General features: G+C 32.1%; 2 protein-coding genes, 1 long non-coding RNA gene and 1 pseudogene across 3 annotated transcripts; 1 reads left to right on the top strand and 3 right to left on the bottom strand.

The window, feature by feature from the left end:
- The first annotated feature begins 706 nt into the window (after positions 1-706).
- On the top strand, positions 707-2,947 carry LOC130979068 (uncharacterized). Its single transcript, XR_009086516.1, has 3 exons — positions 707-1,024; positions 1,187-1,278; positions 2,081-2,947. It is a non-coding gene; the product is annotated as an uncharacterized LOC130979068 (long non-coding RNA).
- Positions 2,948-3,982: 1,035 nt separating this feature from the next.
- LOC130981074 (putative F-box protein At3g16210) lies at positions 3,983-6,223 on the bottom strand. Its single transcript, XM_057904709.1, has 2 exons — positions 5,171-6,223; positions 3,983-4,336 (listed from the first exon to the last, which is right to left on the bottom strand). The coding sequence occupies exons 1-2, from the start codon at positions 6,221-6,223 to the stop codon at positions 3,983-3,985; spliced, it is 1,407 nt and encodes a 468-aa protein (XP_057760692.1).
- A 9,845-nt stretch (positions 6,224-16,068) lies between these two features.
- LOC130981073 (disease resistance protein RPP2B-like) lies at positions 16,069-18,279 on the bottom strand (annotated as a pseudogene).
- Positions 18,280-18,398: 119 nt separating this feature from the next.
- On the bottom strand, positions 18,399-19,646 carry LOC130981072 (pentatricopeptide repeat-containing protein At3g12770-like). The gene has a single exon (XM_057904708.1). The coding sequence runs from the start codon at positions 19,644-19,646 to the stop codon at positions 18,399-18,401; it is 1,248 nt and encodes a 415-aa protein (XP_057760691.1).
- Between the last annotated feature and the right edge of the window lie 718 nt (positions 19,647-20,364).

Here is a 20,364-nt window from a genome sequence, read left to right as displayed (position 1 = left end):
GTTTTCCTGACTTTGAATTCAAATGGGGATATCTCACTTCCTTTACATCTCACATACATCTTAATGAGAAAAACAAGAAAAGTTGTTGCTGCTTGGAACATGGGTATCATACTTCATCTGATGTGGAAAGAAACACTTTGTTATGTACTCTTGCTTATTTACTTAGAAAAATACGGCGCTTCAAGGTCATTTTTTTATGTTGGGTTTTGCAGGGCAAAAAGATACCCGATAAAAGTTGAAAACAACAAATCTGTGGTATACCATGGAAGCAAATTGCTTTACATATATCTTGAGACGTCATGGGAAAAAGAAGCATGGTGTAAGTCCCTCCGTATGGCTTCACGCGCTCAGAGTGAAAAACTTAAGTGGTCTAGTCAGTTGTACGAAGAGTGTCATCGATATCTAGCATCACTAAATATTGAATATCATCCTTTTATCATGAGACCATCAGCAGGATCAAGTTTTGATGCCTTAGAAAAGTCCAGTAAGCCTGATGGATCTTCCTCCAGAGTTCCTCAATTTTTGAGTAGAATTACTAAAAAACCGACTTCATTCCTTTGCGCAGTTGTCATGAGATAAACATTGGTGTTTTATTTTATTTTTAAAGAGAAATCCTCACTGAAACCTTCACTTGATTGTGGTTTCTATAAGATAAATGTTAGCCCTTTCTATTTTTTGACAGAGGGTATTGACCAATGTGAGAACACCTACTTATTTTGGTGAAGTTATCTGTACAGACATCAATATGGGGACTACTCCACCCTCTATCGTTGCAATGAGGGTTCTTCCTATGGAAATGAATGATGTATGCACCTTTGAGGCAGACATTGAATATTCTGGAGGTGCAGTAGTAGAGATTGAAACAAGGCTTGAAGTTGGTGAACCACAGAACGATAAGGGGACGGAATGCTCAAGCAATGCTGGGGCTGCCCCGTCAGATCTTGAAGATCTTAGCAATCAGTTGAATCTTGGAGACGGAGTGAATGATTCACAAGAGCCAAAGTAGATGTCAATGGGAACACTGGTAAGCACAAAAATACCGTTAAATCAAATACTTAGTTTGCATTTTCTTCGTGTAGTGATTTGTCACGTTTTTACTGTATTATTCCTCCCCACCCCCCCTCCCTCAAAAATCAGAGTGTTGTGGAAAGCATTAAAGTTAAAGATGTCAATTTGTCCTATGCAGACGTGTCTAAAGTTTCTAGGAGTACATCTTCCTCATTTTACGGATCAAAATGGAAATCTATGTTAAATTCTCTTGCCAAGCATGTTTCACAGGTAGTATATATTATTCCGTACTTTTTTTTCCCCCACAATTCTGTTTATTCAACCTGAAAAAAATGGGAGAATACACAGGTACATGAGGGCAAGAGATCTTTATAAGAACAATAAACAACAGAGAAAAACAACTAGTATGACTGATTGTGTAAATTATCTTTAATTCTATTATATTCTAACATGTCCGTATTTCGGTTACCTCTGTGGAATTTTTTTTTTACCTATAATAAGACACTTAAACTCTTAAAGTTATGTCACTACAAATCTTGTCTTTGAGCATTTTCATGTTGATAGATACACATGTTTACACATCTAATCATTATCATAATTATAAACAGCTATAGCTTTGTTATGGTCGAAGTAACGGGTTATTTCTTTCTAAAGGTTCCTCTCACTTTGGCAATAAGGATAGTATCTAAATGCGTTTACAACTAAAACCCCCTCTTTCTGATAATTTGTGGTATGGTTTCACATTTATGCCTGATATAGACTTCAACCTGGAATCATGTGTTAGAGATCACAAAATAACTAATGCACGCATTGCCCTATTCCTGGTCAATCGACTTAAGGTATGATAGCCCCATTTCCATTTGGTTAAGTCATGAATGAATTTTGGTTAAAGATCAATGTTTAACCTGCTGCTGTTTTCAGAATTTACATGCTTTAGATATATCTATGTTTCTTTCTCTTTTAAAGTTTGCTTAGAGGGTGCATGTTCCTTGTTCTCTATGTTGTAACTTGTATAGTCCGACAAGCCTTCAACTTTGCATGTCTTTCTGAAAAGATTATAGTATCTCTACAGGAAGCATTCCGAGAAACTTTAGTGCTCCCGAACTCTGAGTGCATAAGCATTTCATGGATGCTGGCTGAAAAGGAGAATTGGATTCCTCGGACTGTTGCTCCATACATGTGGGTTAAACAAGAATGTGGACACGATACCTCTGCTTCAAATGATAAAACTAGCAAGGATATCAGTTGATGGTTCGGGGCTAACATCCCAAAACCAACATGGGGCCAAGTCTATAGTAGAACCAGTTAGGAAATCGTTTTCTTTCGGATGAGCATCGTCTTCCTCTTGTCCAATAGTATTAAAGAGCAGCCAAAGTTTTGACCAACTGTCAACACCTTTTCTAGAGGCTTACATAATGCAAGAAACTGAGGATTTGAAAGAACTTCCAGCATCTTCCATAGAGAATGAGAATAGAGATGAAACACGGGAAGAGAAGACGGAGGATATTACTGTCTATGAACCACAAACACTCTATTCTCTGCTTATGGATAAACAAGTTAGTCCATCTAAACAGAAAAAAATCGGGAAGAGGGAAAAGATGTTTGATTTGCAAAAGAGGATGAGCGAGAAGTTGGAAGAAAAGAGGCGTCACTTTGTTGAATGAGAAAATGAGAACAAAAGTAGAGATCAGAACTCTGATTTCTGTTACTGATTTGTTGATCATGTCAGATATTAGCAACCATTCTTAAAGAATCTTTTGATTGATGAATTGTACATCTTATAGGTTCTTAGAAGATCTAATTTAACTAGATGTATACTTTACTAAGTGTCAGAAATTACTGTTAATGCATTCCATGGAGTTACAAATCCACAGGGTAACATAGAAGATTCATTTAATTGTTGATTAACAAATTATATGACACAGACATGCTATAGAGATTACAGAGAAATGATATACAGATTCATATACCCTCTCATTTGATGGGTGGGTTTCTATTCAGTTTTGTTTTGTTTGCTTACATTTTCTCTTTGCTCCTATCAGTGCTTATCTTTCCATCCATTAATGTAATGAGTTTTCATATATAGGGTTTGTCACACAAATAAAAACTTCCATCTTGCTAAGCTTCATAAACAAGTTATTGCCCTACAGACAATACTAAGATTTTGCACTAAAATATGCCTTTGGTAACATTATAATTAGTTTCCATAATCACCCTAGTTGGAAGGGAAGCCTTGAAGCAACAGTTGAGTTGAGCTTCAATGTCGTGAGTTCAAGCCGTGAAGTCAGCCATTGACGCAATTGTTAGGTTAGGCCGCCTACATTATCGGATAGAAATGGCAGAAAATGACAGTTTCTGCTGTTGACAAGTTGGTTAAAAAAGGTGTTAAGTTAGTTGATAACTGTAAGTCAATGCAGCAGATGTCAGTGCAGTTAATGCAGCTGTTTTATAAGATTTTACAATTGATGAGAATGATGAGTTCTTACTATTAACTCGACATTATTCTCCTACTATATATAACAATAAAATAATGATCGATTTCAATCAATAAAACAACAAAACTTGCATTATTTTATGTGAAGAGCAACCTCTATATGGTAATTACATTATTATCTATAGCAGAATGTCCTTAATTTCTATGAGACTCAATGCACTGATTTAGATAGTCTCCAAAGAAGACAACAATTTGTGATCCATGGAGCAGTCAGCAAGAATTGTGAAATGATTATCCTACAGGCTTAACACTGTCTGAAAGGAAAACATGATTTAGTGAACTTAATATAGAAATTAAAATTTATGTCATGTACTTATTGCTCTAAGACAAAATCAAACTCCCCTTGCTAATCTAAGCTGGTTTTCATGATGCAGCAATGTTGAGCATCCAAGAACACTGAAGCATCATTATTATTGATGGTGAAGTCTAGTACTATTTATCATGGAAGACCAAACACTTGAATCTTTATCTGCCACTTTTTCAAATACTTCTTTGGCTTTCTTGATGCTTCCACACTTGGAGTATATAATCTTCCATCTCTTGTGCAACGCTAATTGATCCTAAATCAATACAAGCCGATAAAACAGTGGCAGGGATTAGTCCATCTGGTCTAAAATCTGTCCGTACAAGCCTTCTAAACAAATGCAATGCCTCCAATGGGTGATACGAATGGGGATATCCTGCAATCATTGATGTCCATGAGAAAATACTCTTTTTGATAATCAAATCAAATATGCTTCTAGCAGAGGCAAGGTCACTGACTTTTGCATACATAGTTTTTAGCAAATTTTCAATAGACTCCTTTATGGCATCCACATTTGAGTACAAAAGTAACTTGAGAATACACAAGTCTAAGTTTGAATTATGAACAATTATCCGATTTGTTTTCAGTATTACTTCAGATATCCAAAATTGATTCGTGTGATATAATTTATTTTTTTTTTAACACCAAGAGTTGTATTCTATGATGCACTGACACGAAACAGGACAGTCGACATGCAAATTTTAAAATCTTACAAGACACAGGGTCACGCATACATATAAAATATAAAATATTTTTTATATAAATCTCAATAATATTTTGACATTTTATTGATATTAAAATATAAATTATTTTTTATTTATTTTTAATGTCTTATTTTAATTATATCAAGTATTTAAAAAAAATGTTTTAATAAATAATAATATATACTATATCTAAATTTATTTCAAGAATATATATTAAGAATAAGACTGGACATACTGACACGTGATGGTATTTAAGTGTATCCAAACGTGTCTGGAGAAGAATTTTTTATTTTTTATTAAGACACACAGGGACAGGCACGCTTGTCAGACGAGTGTTGGTGAGTATTGTGTCCAAAATGTATCCGACACGTAGACACCGCAACTCAGTAAAGTGTCCGTGCTTCATAGGTCGTATTTTTTAAAATATGAAACATAATTGGTCAGCTCAAAATATTAGAATGAAATACAAATCAATTTCAATTAAAATTAGTTTTCATTTTAGAAAGTGTACATACTCTTCCCATACCCCTATTTAAGTAGATCTTACATTTAAATTTGTATATTTACTAATCAATTAATTTCTTTTGTGAAAGAGAGGAGGCTTTCCTTGTAAATCCATGTACCAAACATTCTTGTTTTGATATTAATATTGTGAATTACTTTGCCCGTGATGACATCAAAGGAAGCCAATTCATTACTGTCGTCTCTTATATAAAATATTACATCACATTTGTTGCCCATTCTCAATGGATAAAGCCATTCTGATGGAAAGGGTCCAAGTGTGAAAAGCTTCACCCAAGATTCCTTCACACCAACTTCACCCAAAATGGATATTTCAATGAAATTATTCTGAGCAAAAGAGGAAATTAAAGTAACAGACTCGTTGAGCACTACCAAAGTTCTGGTAGAGCTATCATCATTTTCTTGCACCCAAACAATTGATGTGGTTCGAAATGTTTCAGTGCTGAGGTTAAATGACACAAGTACTTGTTCTTCGAGTCCATTCGTGGCAAACTCGCTACCCCACCAGTGGCATACTCCATTCAAGTACGCTATAGAAGCTTTATCTACATTTTCCTTCATAGTCATTTCAAGATCAAGTTTCTTCCAATAATTAATTTTTAGACTATAAATTTGCCAAATTCTTAGAACAGGCTCTTCAAACAACATTTGACTATAATTATAATATACACATTGAATCACTTTATAATCATCATTCACATTGTCATAACCAAATCCATGAACACTTACATGTCGATCAAAGCCGGGCTCATCATCATTGATACCCGGAGGAATAATTTTACGCTCGTCGGTTTTGGGGTTCCAAAGTCCTATTACCTCAGAACCTCGTTCATAGTGACATATAATGCCATTAACACATTCTAGAACCTCGCCGGGATCATAACTCTCAACCAGAGTTGGCAAAGCTAATGTAACCATGTTTTCATATCTCTCTCCAGAAAGTAAATGCACATTATTGTCACTAGGGACGTTTTTATCCCTATGGTAAAATGATCTCCATAGAAGGAGAGACGATGAGTGGGCAGTTTTAGATTTTAAATTCTCGTAGTACATGCTCTTAAAATCAGGATTCTCAAGTAAATTTAGCCAAGACTTCCGTACGCAACTAAATCGCTTCAAAGATTTAACCGGTAATTTTGCTAGAATTTCCAAAGCAAGATCATTAGGAATCTGATCGCTATGGTTTGTCATTTGCATTGAAAAAAAAATGGAAACAAACAGAGATTAGGGTCTTGTGCTTATGCTGTGCCTTTCAAAATGTAACGAAAAATAAATTAGATTCCAACATAAAATTTAAAAAAATTTCAATGGTATTACGTTTTTCTAGCTCTATTTGTTTCTCTCCTAATCAAGATCTCTAATATATAAGACTAAACATCAAACCAATCAAATTGATTGATTGGGAATATATATAGCAAATCTAAATAGAATAACAAAAAAAAGGAAGCTGATATAAATTGTAAGTAGTTGAATTGTATTTGCAATCACAAACATAAATGTATAATTATTATTCATTAGGCTTAGTTTATTCTTAAACAATACTAGATTCTACTGGTTTAAAAAGAAATAAGTATCCTAGACCGAAAATAACTACTTATCATTATTTGTGCTACTTTGTTGGAAAAAAAATAAAAAAAAAATTTGAAAGTGAAATCAAAACATATAATTTAAAAAAATAACAAATCAAATCAAGTAAAAATAAAAGAGATGTATTTTCTATTTATTTAATTGAAAGAATCATAGTCCCATGGATAATGAAATCAAATTTGGCACAAGCCTTTAGGCGCAAAGGGTAAGTGAAGGTGTTCCCATGCTCAGCAGTGTGTGAAACCATGGAAGTGTATATGTTTAAGGTTTCAGTAAAGAACCCAATATTGGTAGAATCTCGAATCAAGTTTCATAGGTAAAGGGGGTTTTTTGAAACTGCTAAGTGATGCAGAACACACTGCCATTTAAATAATGGATAATTATCTGATTTGTTTTCATTACTACTTCAGTACTTCAGATATCTGAAATTGATTGTGTGATATAATTGAGGATTCACACCGTAAAATAATTAAAATTACACCAATGTGCTAAAAAAATGAATTAGCTTACATATATGTTCTAAAATAAATTTATATAAATCGAATCAATTGAATTCAATTTATACTCTTTCAATGTAAATCAACTAAAGTAAATTTATAATTTACTATATATATGTTATATCAATCTTGACTCGATTTACTTGTATATGTAATAAATTGAATCTAGTTTATTGGATTTAGTACTACTACATAGTATTAACATTTTTGTCAATAAAAAAATACTTTCATTTCAATTCAAATAAAATATACAAAAAATCACAACGAATAAGAATAGAAATTTAACTTTTGTATTTTACTATTTTAGCTCAAATTTCCCAAAAAAATACTTTTTTTTTATATAAATTTATGAATGAAAACAGAACTTACAAATTTAAGGGTACAATTTGGCTCAATCTATCTATTCTTAATATATAAAAGTAGATACATAAGCATGCACCACATTACTTCTAAGTTATTCCTTTTATTCTACTAACGCCATGTCAGCAATATTGCTTACGTGGCAAAATTTTAGAAACAACCAATCAAATCTTGCCAAATTTTAACCACTCAAATCTTGCCAAATCAACTTCTATTTTAAAATTAAAAAAAAATTAAAAAAAGAATAAAAAACAACAAAAACACAAATTAACATTTACCCCAAAAAAACCTCTGAAAACCAAAGAGTTCATTACTTTTCTCATGCTTCTCGCCTGAAAACTCCTTACTCTTCTCATGCTTCTCGAAACCCTCTTCTTCTTGGCACCTCTCCGTACCAAGATCCTATTTCCTCCATGCTCTTCCGGTATGAGCCATTGTGTTTTTCTCGAATCAAATTTTACTCTTCTCATGCTTCTCGAAACCCTTTTCTTCTTAGCACCTCTCCGCATTGCATCAATTGCAGAAACCAGACCAACTAAGAAAATTCGTCCAACGAAGAAAATTCGTGCCAAGTATTTTCCTAAAGATTACAACATTGAGGTAATTTTATATAAGAAATTAAAAGTAGATATACTTAACTTATCTTTTATCTTTTTTATTCATAAACTTATTCTTTACCAGTCGTTTATGCTTGCAGTACTTGATTCCATATCAATGGCATTTCAATAAACTCATGAGAATATATCTTCTATAAAGTAAGTCATCTCTTACACATTGTGAGTCGATGAATAATTTCATACCAAACTCCTTTGAAAAAACTTGCGATAATATATTTCTTCATAAGTAATTAATTTCTTACATCTAGAGTAATGTTTATATTTCTTTCTTCTAAAATTTCTCATACATATTTTTTGTGAAAATGGTTGTATCTACAGGTATAACACGCTTCGGAATAAGGTTGACCTCTACAATGCTCTAACTGGTCCGAAAATTAAATCTCAATACTTCTTTTTAGACATTGCACATATAACCATGGGTTGTATTTAAGGATATTTTTTCCTCTTAATTTTGTATACTTCTAAATTTATTTATATATTATGCTACAGTTTTTTATTTTTTTTTTCTTTTACAAAATTCTTAATCATATCATTTATAAATCATAATTTAAATCACTTAAAATTGGTCTATAAAATTTATGTAATATTCTTAATCACATATAACAATTTAAATAGGTTAAAGTTACATTTTAAAGCTTATAATAATTTATTAGTTAGTAAATAAATTTATATCATTATTATTGCATATTACTTCACTAAAAAATATATATTTAAATGTGACAATATCATATTAGGTGGAATGCTTGGTCATCTTTAGCATTAAGACATCGACATTCAATTTGATCCACCAAGGACCGATCACATTTAATAATATGATATTATCTAATTCAACTTGCTAATTTATGTATTTTATTAGGAATAATTGGTATTATTCATGATTACAGATAAAAATACTATTATTAATTAATAAATTGCTTTAAAAGTGGGATAAGAAAAAATGGGCAGAAAGAAGATGTACTGGGGCTTCTATTCTAATTGCAAAATTTTATGAAGTCATTTAATTAAGTAATTAGAATATTAATTTTGAATCACTGCTAATAAACTTTTTGCCATTTTCGGTACATTAGTATATATTAATTGTTCAAAGAGAAACGTTAAGGACTAATATTTTTTATTAATATTAGTCTAAAAATTTTTAATTAAGTCCATATAATATACAAATATTTTTTAATCAAGTCTTTTTAAATTAAAATTTTTTAAATTAAATTTGTAACATATAAAGACATTGAAATCATATTCCTATATTTATTATATCTTACCGTTATAAATAATACAATAAATTTATTATACTAATAATTAATTTATTATTGCATATTACTTCACTACTGCCATTATTTCAGCGAACATAGGTCTTAACTTTGGATCTCTACAATACAAAAAGAGTATCATATAGTCACACCAAGCATCGGGTGTATTTCATTCATGTAGGTGAAGTATTCTAAGACTTCCTAAAACTTAAACATTTACAAATAGCCTAAAAGTTTTCTATTAAGTCCATATAAATCTAGAAATTTTTTATTAAATTCATATAATATACAAATATTCTTCAACCAAGTCTTTTTAAATTATAAATTTTGAAATTAAGTTTGTAACCTATAAAGATATTAAATCTATTATCTTATATTTATTATATCTTACCGTTATAAACAATATAATAACTTTATAACACCAATAATTAATTTATTAATTTCTATAAACTCAATCATTAAATGTAATAAATATTCATATAATAAATGTCATAATAATATTATTAATCATAATAAATTTTACGTTACAAATATTTAAATTATATACTCTTTGAACTACTTATATAAGTCTCTAATCACTATTTTTTAAAATAACATCAAATTTACCATAAGAAATTTCTTTCCAAACTATACAACATCTCAAACTTACTCAATGGAGCATCATTCATTGGACAATATAACCTAACATACGGACAATTGGTTTATCAAAGTTCGCGTGGTTCGTCTATGAAAAACATTAACACCCAAAAATAAAGAGGAGCCTCTTTTCTTAAAAATTATTATATTAGATGAAAAGGTACAAAATAAACAAATTTATTCTGTTTTTAAATTGAATTTGAAAAATGCTTTAATTATTTTTGTTTTTTATACTTTTAATATTATTTTACAATATTTTATATATAATTGTATTTTAATATTGTTAAAGTTAAACTTCTCTCAATTTGATAATCATTGTTCCTTTTCTAATAATTTAAAAAAATAAACGCAATCATTTTTTTAACTAATTGTTAACAATGATTTACTAACACTAGAGGGAACACCTCTTCATGTAATTGTGAAGAAAAATATGATAAACAATTCAAAAATTTGTTAGAAGAAGGAAAAGTCTATACTATAAAAAATTTAAAAATAGAAGATGCAAATAATTTGTATAGAGCAATTAAAGGTACTATGAAAACAAATTTTTTAATAACAACTATTGTGAAAGAAATCAAAGATCCAGTTTTGAACATTCTCCAACACTATTTTAAATTTGCATCACTTGAAACATTATCTGACAGAGTGGGTCAAAGACAAATTTTAACAGGTAATTTTATTTTATATTATTTCAATTATTCTTATTAAAAATAATTTATTAAAAAAAATCAACACATTTTTATTTTTTTATTGTAGATGTCATTGAAAAACTGCATGCAATAGGAGAAGAAGAACAAGTAGATGTTAAAGGAAAACCCACAAAAATACGAAGAATGGAATTAATACTCAAAGAGTAAAAAAATATACAACCAATTCATTTTTCATTTAGATATATAGTTATTAACAAAATACTATTAATTTTAGGAACATCGTGTTGAAAGTCATGTTGTGGAGAAATATCTCAAATCAGATAAATAAAGAAATTACAACACAAATCAAGGGCCAAAAAATTGTTGCACTCACATCAACATTGGTTAGTGAATATAAAGGTATGATCTTTTTCAAAAAAATTTAATTTATTGTTTTTTTTAGTTCAAAGAATTATATTTTATATAATACATTAATTGACACAATACAACACAATCTTATTTTATATAACCTATTATATTATAATATTAGGTGATTATTAGGTTAGCACAATTTCAAGTACAAAAATCTATATCAATCCAAAAATTGAAGAATTCACACAGCTGACTTATGGATATTTCATAACTAATAAGTCTCTCAAAAATTAATTCATTTATTTCTAATTTATATTATTCATTGATTATAGGAACTAACTTTGCCAACACCAATATCATCAGACAAAGATCACATACCTATCAAGAGTTTGAGAAGAAAAAAAACGATACAAATTCAAGACACATTTTCGGAAGAAGACCATACATGCAAAGAGGGAGCAAACAACACAAAAGAAAGTGCATACAACTCACCAATTCATAAGGAACATGCCTTCATAACAACCTATGACAGAAAGAAGAAAGCAACAACTCTAACAACAACCAATAAAAAAAAGGAGGACGAGTGCCACATAAGAAGACCAATTCCATCAATTAAACCAAATACAAAAATCAATTCCAACATCCAAATACTTTGTACTACCATTTCTTTTAAATAAAATACCATTTAAATTTATTTTTAGTTTATACATATTTCATTTAATTCTACAAAATATAATAATTTTTAGTATTTATTATATATTATTATTAATTTACCGTCCCGCGCATCGCGCGGGTCACATTCTAGTTAAAAATTAAAGAGCTATATTGAGTTGGAAGTCAAATTTAATCTTGAGTATTAACACGAAGTTATTGCTTTGATTTTTCAGAGCATAAGGTTATTAAAACAATAAATTTTATACTTAATTTTACAAATTAAATGATAATTTAATTGATATAGTGTTTTAATTATTTCTCAACTTACATATTATACAAATATAATTGGTCATTATATCTTGTATAACTATCTGTTACTTCTGACTTTGAAAAAATTATAGTTTTAACTCCTATGCCATTTTAGAAAGTTATATTTTATATTAATTTTTTCAACATCAATAGTCCCAGTAATAATTTTTTAGATGCTAACGAATCAAATGATAATTTTTAATAAACTTTTAGAAATCATTTAATGTTCCGTTTTACATCCATCAGTTTATAAAAATATAAATTTTTTGAAATTTGAACTAAAATACAAAAGTTGGATTTCTATTCTTATTCGTTTTAATTTTTCTTTATATTTTACTATGATTATCTTGCTTATTTTACTACTTGCAAATTGTTCTATTGTAGTTATCACTTATAGGTTGGACAGTGAAATGAAATGTCCAATAAGACAGAAATTGCAGAGCTGAAATTATTTTTTGAAGTGGAAACAGGATGTACTCTTTTTCTTTATATTTTCAAAACTGAGATGCAAAAGAATGGTTTAGTACTAGTTCAGCTTATTTGAAATAGTTTGCTTTTCGGTTTTTAAAGTTGTGAAATTGTTATCCTATAGGCTTAGCACTATATCTGAAAGGAAAACATATGATATAGTGAACTTAATAGAAATTAAAATTTTTGTCATGTACTTGTTACTTAAGGACAAAACCAAACTCCTCTTGCTAATCTTGTAGAGCTGACTTTACAACAATCTTTTTAAATTTTTCTCCAAACTCAGCTTTGATTTTTTCCTGGTTTTCCTTTGCCAAGTCATGCTCATGTTGCAAACGTGGTACTTTCTCCTTCATCACATCCATTTGAGCTTTCAGTGCCTTTCCTTCCACGTAGACATCTCTCTTTCTCTTTCAAGTCGTGTTCTGTTCTTTTCGAGAAGCCATGATATTAGCATTAGTAGTTCTGATTTGCTTTTCTAGCTCCTCTTTCATTCTTTTTCTGACGCCACCATATCATTGAACTGATTCTTGTTATTTTCAAGGTCAGATTTTAAGTTATCAGCCCTCAACAGCTCTGAAAAAGTGGACTCAACTTTCATATTTGCTTCAATGTAGCGACTACTACAATGTGCAAACACAGTTGAAGCTTCAGATATGAATGCTCTCATTGCACCTGATAAACCATCATTAGCAGACAAACTGGACAGATAATCTAAGCTGGTTTTCATGATGCTGCAATGTTGAGCATCCAAGAACACTGAAGCATCATTATTATTGGTGATGAAGTCTAGTGCTATTTTCAGTGCTTCCTTGGTCTCTTCATTTGGAGAAAATGAAATAACATTGGTCTCAGCATCAAGAGAAGCATAGAATCCTTCCGTTTCTAGATCATCAGCATCATCATCTTGGCTCACATCAACTTGATTCCCAGAAGACTTATCTGTCGTCATTGGCAACACAGTGCAACATGTTTTGTGATGAAATTCTTCTCTAATAGCCATTCCACTTAATGAAGTCAAATAGTTTATTTTAAAAAATTAAATGCATTTAAATAGAATATTTTACTTATTAAGAGTTAGGAGTTTATATACTTGTTTGATGAATGACATTATCAAGTAGAGTAATAGGAGCTTGTCAACTCTTACCAACTTCTTAACACAGTTTTTTTTTTTTTCAATTAAGACATGGGCAGCAGGAAAGAAAATATAGTCATAGTTGAGGAGTGTAAAGTGCAAACCAACTTTTGCCAAGTGAAGAACAGAAATTATGTATAAGTCAAAGGAAAGAAATCTGTCTCTTCATCTCTGATGTTGTAGCTTGTGGATGATAATTGCATTAAATTTGATCTCAGGTGAGAATCCAAAGATTCTTGCTAACATTGGCGCAGGGATAACTCTTTGCTATACATCCATAAATCATTATTACTTTATGCAGGAATTCAAGCTTTATGAAATGCCCAAATATATAAACTACATATAAGACAAAGTTTAGGAAGAATAATCAAGAGTCAATTAACTCTTCACTTTCTCTCTTTACAAATTTCTTTATTAGAAATTAGTTATATGAACATCTTAAAAATGAAGACCAAAAAAAGAGCAAAAGATAGAGAGGGATTGAGATGTCTTGGTTTTGAATGTTTAAATTAAAAATTTCAATTGTTTACCGCCATCATTAGCAATATCATTACTTGCTAGGCTTAACAATGTTGAACCTGAACCATAATCCCTTTCTGAAGATGCATGACAAGGCAGGTCAATGTAGTCTAAGCCCAACCTTAGTGTACATAAATCATCAACACATGGGCCTATAATGCAAAGCACATGAATAGTCACAGTTTATATATGCTACAAGCAGAATAAACCAGGTTGAGTAAGAAAATGACAAAATTGATCAAGCACCTTGCCTATGCCGGTCAAGAAAAAAAAGGTAATTAATTACTACATATATAACCTTCGCTTATCTTTACAAATTACTATTTTTTGGTTCCAAATTAGATGTTACTTTGAATTTTCTCTACCTAGTAAGAAATAAGCTACTACTTGATAAGAAGTATAACTATTCCAAGTTTTATGGATTTACACGGAACTCACAAATACCCATGAAAATGAAAATGAACTCATAAATGAAATGGCATCATTGTAAATTACCTTGCACACTGGAATTTGGTTCCCTACTCACATGATCATTCAATGAAAAACTCATTCCTAAAGGAAGATCCAATGAAAGCCTCCTTTCATGTGATGTCATATACTTCTGTTGTTGCATATTTACCTGAAAATTTCCCATGATCAACTCTTCTTTATGCAACAGAGGATCAATAAATTGAATATTCGCCATGCTACTTCTATCTTTGTGAAAATAGATTCCAAGTTTCTTGATAGCTGGTCCCCTTTGGCCACAAGACTTAATTGTACACACAACATGATTCCATTCATTTTCTAAAATCACTTCATTCACTTTGGACTTCATCAATTTTGGATCAGTAATAAACATATGATCCACTAATTGATTGGATGTCTCCACTGATTCAAGATGTCCGCTTGACCTCTGCTGCTGTTGATGATAAACTCCGGACAAATGTGTGTACGCGAAAAATCAACCGCAGGTCCAACAAGAACACATAAAGAGATTTCAGGAAGCTTGTTGCGAAACCAGAAAGAAATTGAATCATTGTTGCTACTATGCTCCACCCACTTTGGAATGCTACTACTTGGAAGAACAAAATCCTTGGCTCCATCCTCATGCAATTCCTGTTGGTCAAATACATTTCATACTTTTAACAATATGTACTGCTTTGGTTCCAAAGAAGTTTTCATTTGAAACAAATTGATTACTAGAATTACTAGTCTGTACAATAGATAGTTATTTGAAACTGGAGATAATATTAAGAATATCAATTTTAAATGATCAAGTCCAATACATAGGGATAGAGGAACCTTGTTAAGTAACATGTTTTTGCTGGCGTAAGTCAAGGATATGCAGTTTCTTGCAGAGAAATATTTATGTTTGGTGGAATCCCTTTAATTTCTCGAAGTTCTCTGCAGCCATTCAAACTAAGTGACCTCAAAGAGCAAAGTTCTTTGAGGCTTTCATCAAGAACTGTGAAATTATGCTCTGACAGGTCTAAATCTTCCACATTGCGAAACCAGGTAAGATAAGTTGTAAAAGATTCATGGAGCAAATCTGGTAGTTTGCAGGCAGAATGTTTTGCCTCCAAAGGTGCCATTGGACTCCCTTGTTCTTCTTCAACATCTACTTCAGACCCCTCAGAAGTCACTTTCTCTTCATCTGGAGACATGACAATTGGGGAACTTGCTCCATGTTTTATCATACTTGAATGGCTAATCAAACAAAACCTTTTAATAGCAGATGGCAATTCTTTTATCTGAGTACCATCCGAATAAATTGTTAGTATATCCTTTAATTTTCCCAAACATTTTTGGAAAATGTTCAAGACTAGAGCATCCTGAAAGACAGAGATGTACAAGATTGGTCAACTTGATAGATGGAAATCTCTTAAGCCTCCTGCAACCTTGAGCACTCAATACGCTAAGTCTGTCTAAGAATACAATTTATTCGTCAATTTTAATTAAATTCAAGCACATATTCAATGATAAGTTTACTAAATTTGGGACTCCGGATATATCAGGTATCTCTTCTACATAACTACATTAGAATGATCAAGATTTATGACCGTCAAGCTCATGTACTGCAACAAAAAAAACAAAAGGATGTCAAATGATGAAAAAACCTTTAAAGATTTTTATTGTCATATAAAGGTTTTGGATGAAAGAATTTTAGACTTGCCGTTTGCTTTTCAAGAAACCTAACTGACTGTATACTCTTGCCGGATAATTGGAATATGACAAGTCCCTCTGGATGAAAATCAAGTGGTAAACAAGGTCAAGGATATTCCTCCCAATTCAACGCTCCTCACACTTGCAACACTAACACTACTAATTCTATCCAAAGAAGTCGGAGAGCTGAAAATTTTCAAGGGATAATAAGAGCACTTAACTAAACCATTCATACTTATCTTACCATATTCATTTCAAAAACTTGAACTATATCTTCAAGGAGCCATAATCGACTATGCTTCCCAGGCTTTTTTGGTGATTCTTGACGAACAATTTCTCTACCCATGTCTTGAATGAGTGCTTGCAAGATTATTCCACGATATGCATCCATTTTTATTAGTGATTTTTCAACCAACACTTTAAGTCCGTATTCCAAGGAGTCGACATTATAATGAGCACAAAGTATCCTTTTGACATCTGTCAATTCACATCCTTAGAAACAACAAGCAATATCAAGAAAAATTTCCTTCTCAAATTCCTCCGATCCATCAAACTTACCTTAAGCACATTTTGTATCTTTTTATTGGGAATTCTTCTGTATTGATCTAATGCAGATTTCCACTGTTCTATACTTTTGCCCAGAAAGTTGGATCCCATAACTTCCAAAGCCAATGGTAGGCCAGAAGCATAAGTTACCACACAACTCAAGATGTCTAAGTAACTTCGATCAACTTTGTTAGTTTTTAAAGCTTTGAAACTGAGCAATTCTAGAGAATCTTTATCATTCAATTGACTTGCACTGAAGAGAAAAACGCGTGGCCTAGTTGTCCAAGATGCCTTCTTTCACTACTGCATGTTGCTCCAATGATGAAATTTAATAGAAACATCACTGCAACAACGATACACAAATCCATAAAAATGAAATAGGCCCCACAATGCAAAATCAATGGTGAGAGATGTGGTATTGTTATCCTACAGACTTAACACTATCTGAAAGGAAAACATATGATATAGTGAACTTAATAAAAATTAAATTTTTTGTCATGTACCAAATTCCTCTTGCTAATCTTGTAAAGCTGACTTCACAACAATCTTTTTAAATTTTTCTCCAAGCTCTGACCATTCAGCTTTGATTTCTTCCTGGTTTTCCTTTGCCAAGTCATGCTCATGTTGCAAACGTGGTACTTTCTCCTTCATCACATCCATTTGAGCTTTCAGTGCCTTTCCTTCCACGTAGACATCTCTTTTTCTCTTTCGAGTCGTGTTCTGTTCTTTTCGACAAGCCATGATGTTAGCATTAGTAGTTCTGATTTGCTTTTCTAGCTCCTCTTTCATTTCCTCCAAACGTGCCAACTTTGCCACAGCTCTTTCCAAGGTCTCCACCGTATCATTGAACTGATTCTTGTTATTTTCAAGGTCTGATTTTAAGTTATCAGCTCTCAACAGTTCTGAAGCAGTGGACTCAACTTTCATGTTTGCTTCAATGTAGCTACTACTACAATGTGCAAACACAGTTGAAGCTTCAGATATCAATGCTCTCATTGCTCCTGATAAACCATCGTTAGCAGACAAACTGGAGAGATACTCTAAGCTGGTTTTCATGATGCAGCAATGTTAAGCATCCAAGAACACTGAAGCATCATTATTATTGATGGTGACGTCTAGTACTATTTTCAGTGCTTCCTTGGTCTCTTCATTTGGAGAAAATGAAATAACATCTGTGCTAGGAGACAGAGACAAACCCTATAGTAGGGTAAGAATCACTTGAAATTGGCATAATCCTGTAAATGCAAGATTGCAAATTGACATGACCAGAAGCAAAAGTTTTTGTTTTATAGCCTCATGTCTTCAAAGGTGGTTCTTTTTCACGGGTCATTATTCATTGTTACAGCTTGTCCTGCATAGCTACCTTCTTGAAGAGTAAAATTTAGATCTTCTAGCATCTTATAGATATTGGCCAACTGAACACGTGACTGATTTCCTGCTGCAAATGTATGAAATCTACCAATGATCTCAACCTGGCTCCACCCACATTCTTTAACCAGTCCTTTACCATCTATCAATTTTCTCATTGCATGCACCGAATGAGGTGTACAAATTAGTCATCAATACATAATTTCCAGAGCTTCCAGGACTAAGCTCTAGTAACTTGACAGCAGCAAGCTCCCCGAGCTCAACATTACCATGGATCCTACAAGCATGAGCAATGGGCCCAAGCTTGCAGTTGTGCTTCCAAGGGCATCCCCTGAATCGTATCTAAAGCTAAGTCAAGCCGGCCAACTCGACCAAGAAGATCTACCAAGCAAGTGCAATGTTCTATCTTAGGAGTTATTCCAAAATCTTTTTGCATACTTAGGAAGTACTTCAATCCATCTTCTACTAACCCTGCATCGCCACAAGCCAGCAAAACACTGGTGTAAACAACAGCATCAGGAATTATCCCTTCTGTAGTTGTCATTTTGCGAAATAGGTCAATCGCTTCTTTCCCCATCCCATGAATAGCATAGCTATTTATCATGAAAGACCAAACAGTTAAATCTTTATCTGCCACTTCTTCAAAACTTCTTGGGCTTCCACACTTGGAGTACAAGTGTATAAGAGATGTTTGGATTTGTAGATCAAATTCCAATTCATTTAGAGAAATATAATCTTCCATCTCTTTTGCTATGCTAATTGATCCTAAATCGATTGGTGGATCTGGTCTAAAATTTGTCCTTACAAGCCTTCTAAACAAATGCAACGCCTCCAATGGGTGATCTGAATGGGCATATCCTGCAATCATCAATGTCCATGAGAAAATGCTCTTTTTGATAATCAAATCAAATATCCTTCTAGCAGATGCAAGGTCACTGCATTTTGCATACATAGTTCTTAGCAAATTTTCAATGAACTCCTCTTTATCGCATCCACATTTGAGTACAAAAGCTTGAACGGATGAAGCTAATAAGAGATCTCCTACTTGTATACAACCAGATATAAGAATTAGAAATACAATAAAATCTATGCCAGTACTTTGATGCTGCATTTGATTGAATAAATTAAACGCTTCCGCAACATGGCCAACCTTCACATAACCTCCCATAATAGTTGTCCAAGAAATTATTGATTTTTCATCCATCAAATCAAAAACCTTCCTCGCTTCCTCCATTTGGCTAAAGTGAACATACATTCCCATTAACGCATTGGCCAAAGTAACTTGAGAATACACAAGTCCAAGTTTGATTAAGCAACAATGTATCGACATCCCTTGCCACCAAAAGCTAAAGGAATCTGAATCTGAATCCGAACAACCTAACAAAATTGAAACAAATGTGGACGAACTTGGCTCAAAGCCAAGAGCCCACATATCTTTCAAGAGGCTGAATGCCGCATCCATCAAAAACCCACGAGAATAAGCCGAAATCATGGAGTTCCAGGACACGACGCTTCTGTGCAGCATTTCATCAAACACTTGGCGTACACACTCAACATAAGTGCACTTAGCAACATGCCAACAAGTGCAATTTGAACAAATAAGTCATCTTGGAAGCCAAGTCTTAGAATGTGGCCATGAATCATAGTCCTATGAATAATGAAACCAAGGTAAAAGGGCTAAGTGATGCAGACTGCACTGCCATTTGAATAATGGATAATTATCCGATTTGTTTTCATTAATACTTCAGATATCTAAAATTGATTCGTGTGATATAATTTATTATTTTCTAACACCAAGAGTAGTATTTTTTAAAATATGAAACATAATTGACCATTTCAAAATATTAGAATGTAATACAAATTGACTTATCAAATCAATTTCAACTACCAACATAGATATTAAAATTAGTTTTCATCTTAGATAGTTTACATACTCTTTCCACACCCCTATTTGAGTACATCTTACATTTAAATTTGTATATTTACTAATCAATTAATTTCTTTCGTGAAAGAGAAGAGACTTTCCTTCTAAATCCATAAATCCATGTACCAAACATGCCTGTTTTGATATTAATATTGTGGATTACTTTTTCCGTGATGACATCAAAAGAAGCCAATGCATTGCTGTCGTCTTGGATATAAAATATTACTTCACATTTGTTGCCCATTCTCACTGGTGGTTCACAAAATTTTGGAGAAGGTCCAAGTCTATATGTGAAAAGTTTCACTCAAGATTCCTTCAC

The sequence above is a fragment of the Arachis stenosperma genome, chromosome 5 (genome assembly GCF_014773155.1).
Source record: "Arachis stenosperma cultivar V10309 chromosome 5, arast.V10309.gnm1.PFL2, whole genome shotgun sequence".
Lineage (NCBI taxonomy): Eukaryota > Viridiplantae > Streptophyta > Magnoliopsida > Fabales > Fabaceae > Arachis > Arachis stenosperma.
The sequence above is the reverse complement of the archived record's forward strand: the minus strand, read 5'-3'. Positions and strand labels throughout refer to the sequence as shown.

Bases quoted from the DNA above. Each gene is read 5' to 3' on its own strand.
- LOC130981074 (XM_057904709.1), bottom strand. From the start codon at position 6,223: ATGACAAACCATAGCGATCAGATTCCTAATGATCTTGCTTTGGAAATT. The intron at 4,337-5,170 runs GTAATTCACAAT...TGTATTCTCAAG, and splicing joins TTGATGTCATCACGGGCAAA to TTACTTTTGTACTCAAATGT.
- LOC130981072 (XM_057904708.1), bottom strand. From the start codon at position 19,646: ATGCTGCACAGAAGCGTCGTGTCCTGGAACTCCATGATTTCGGCTTAT.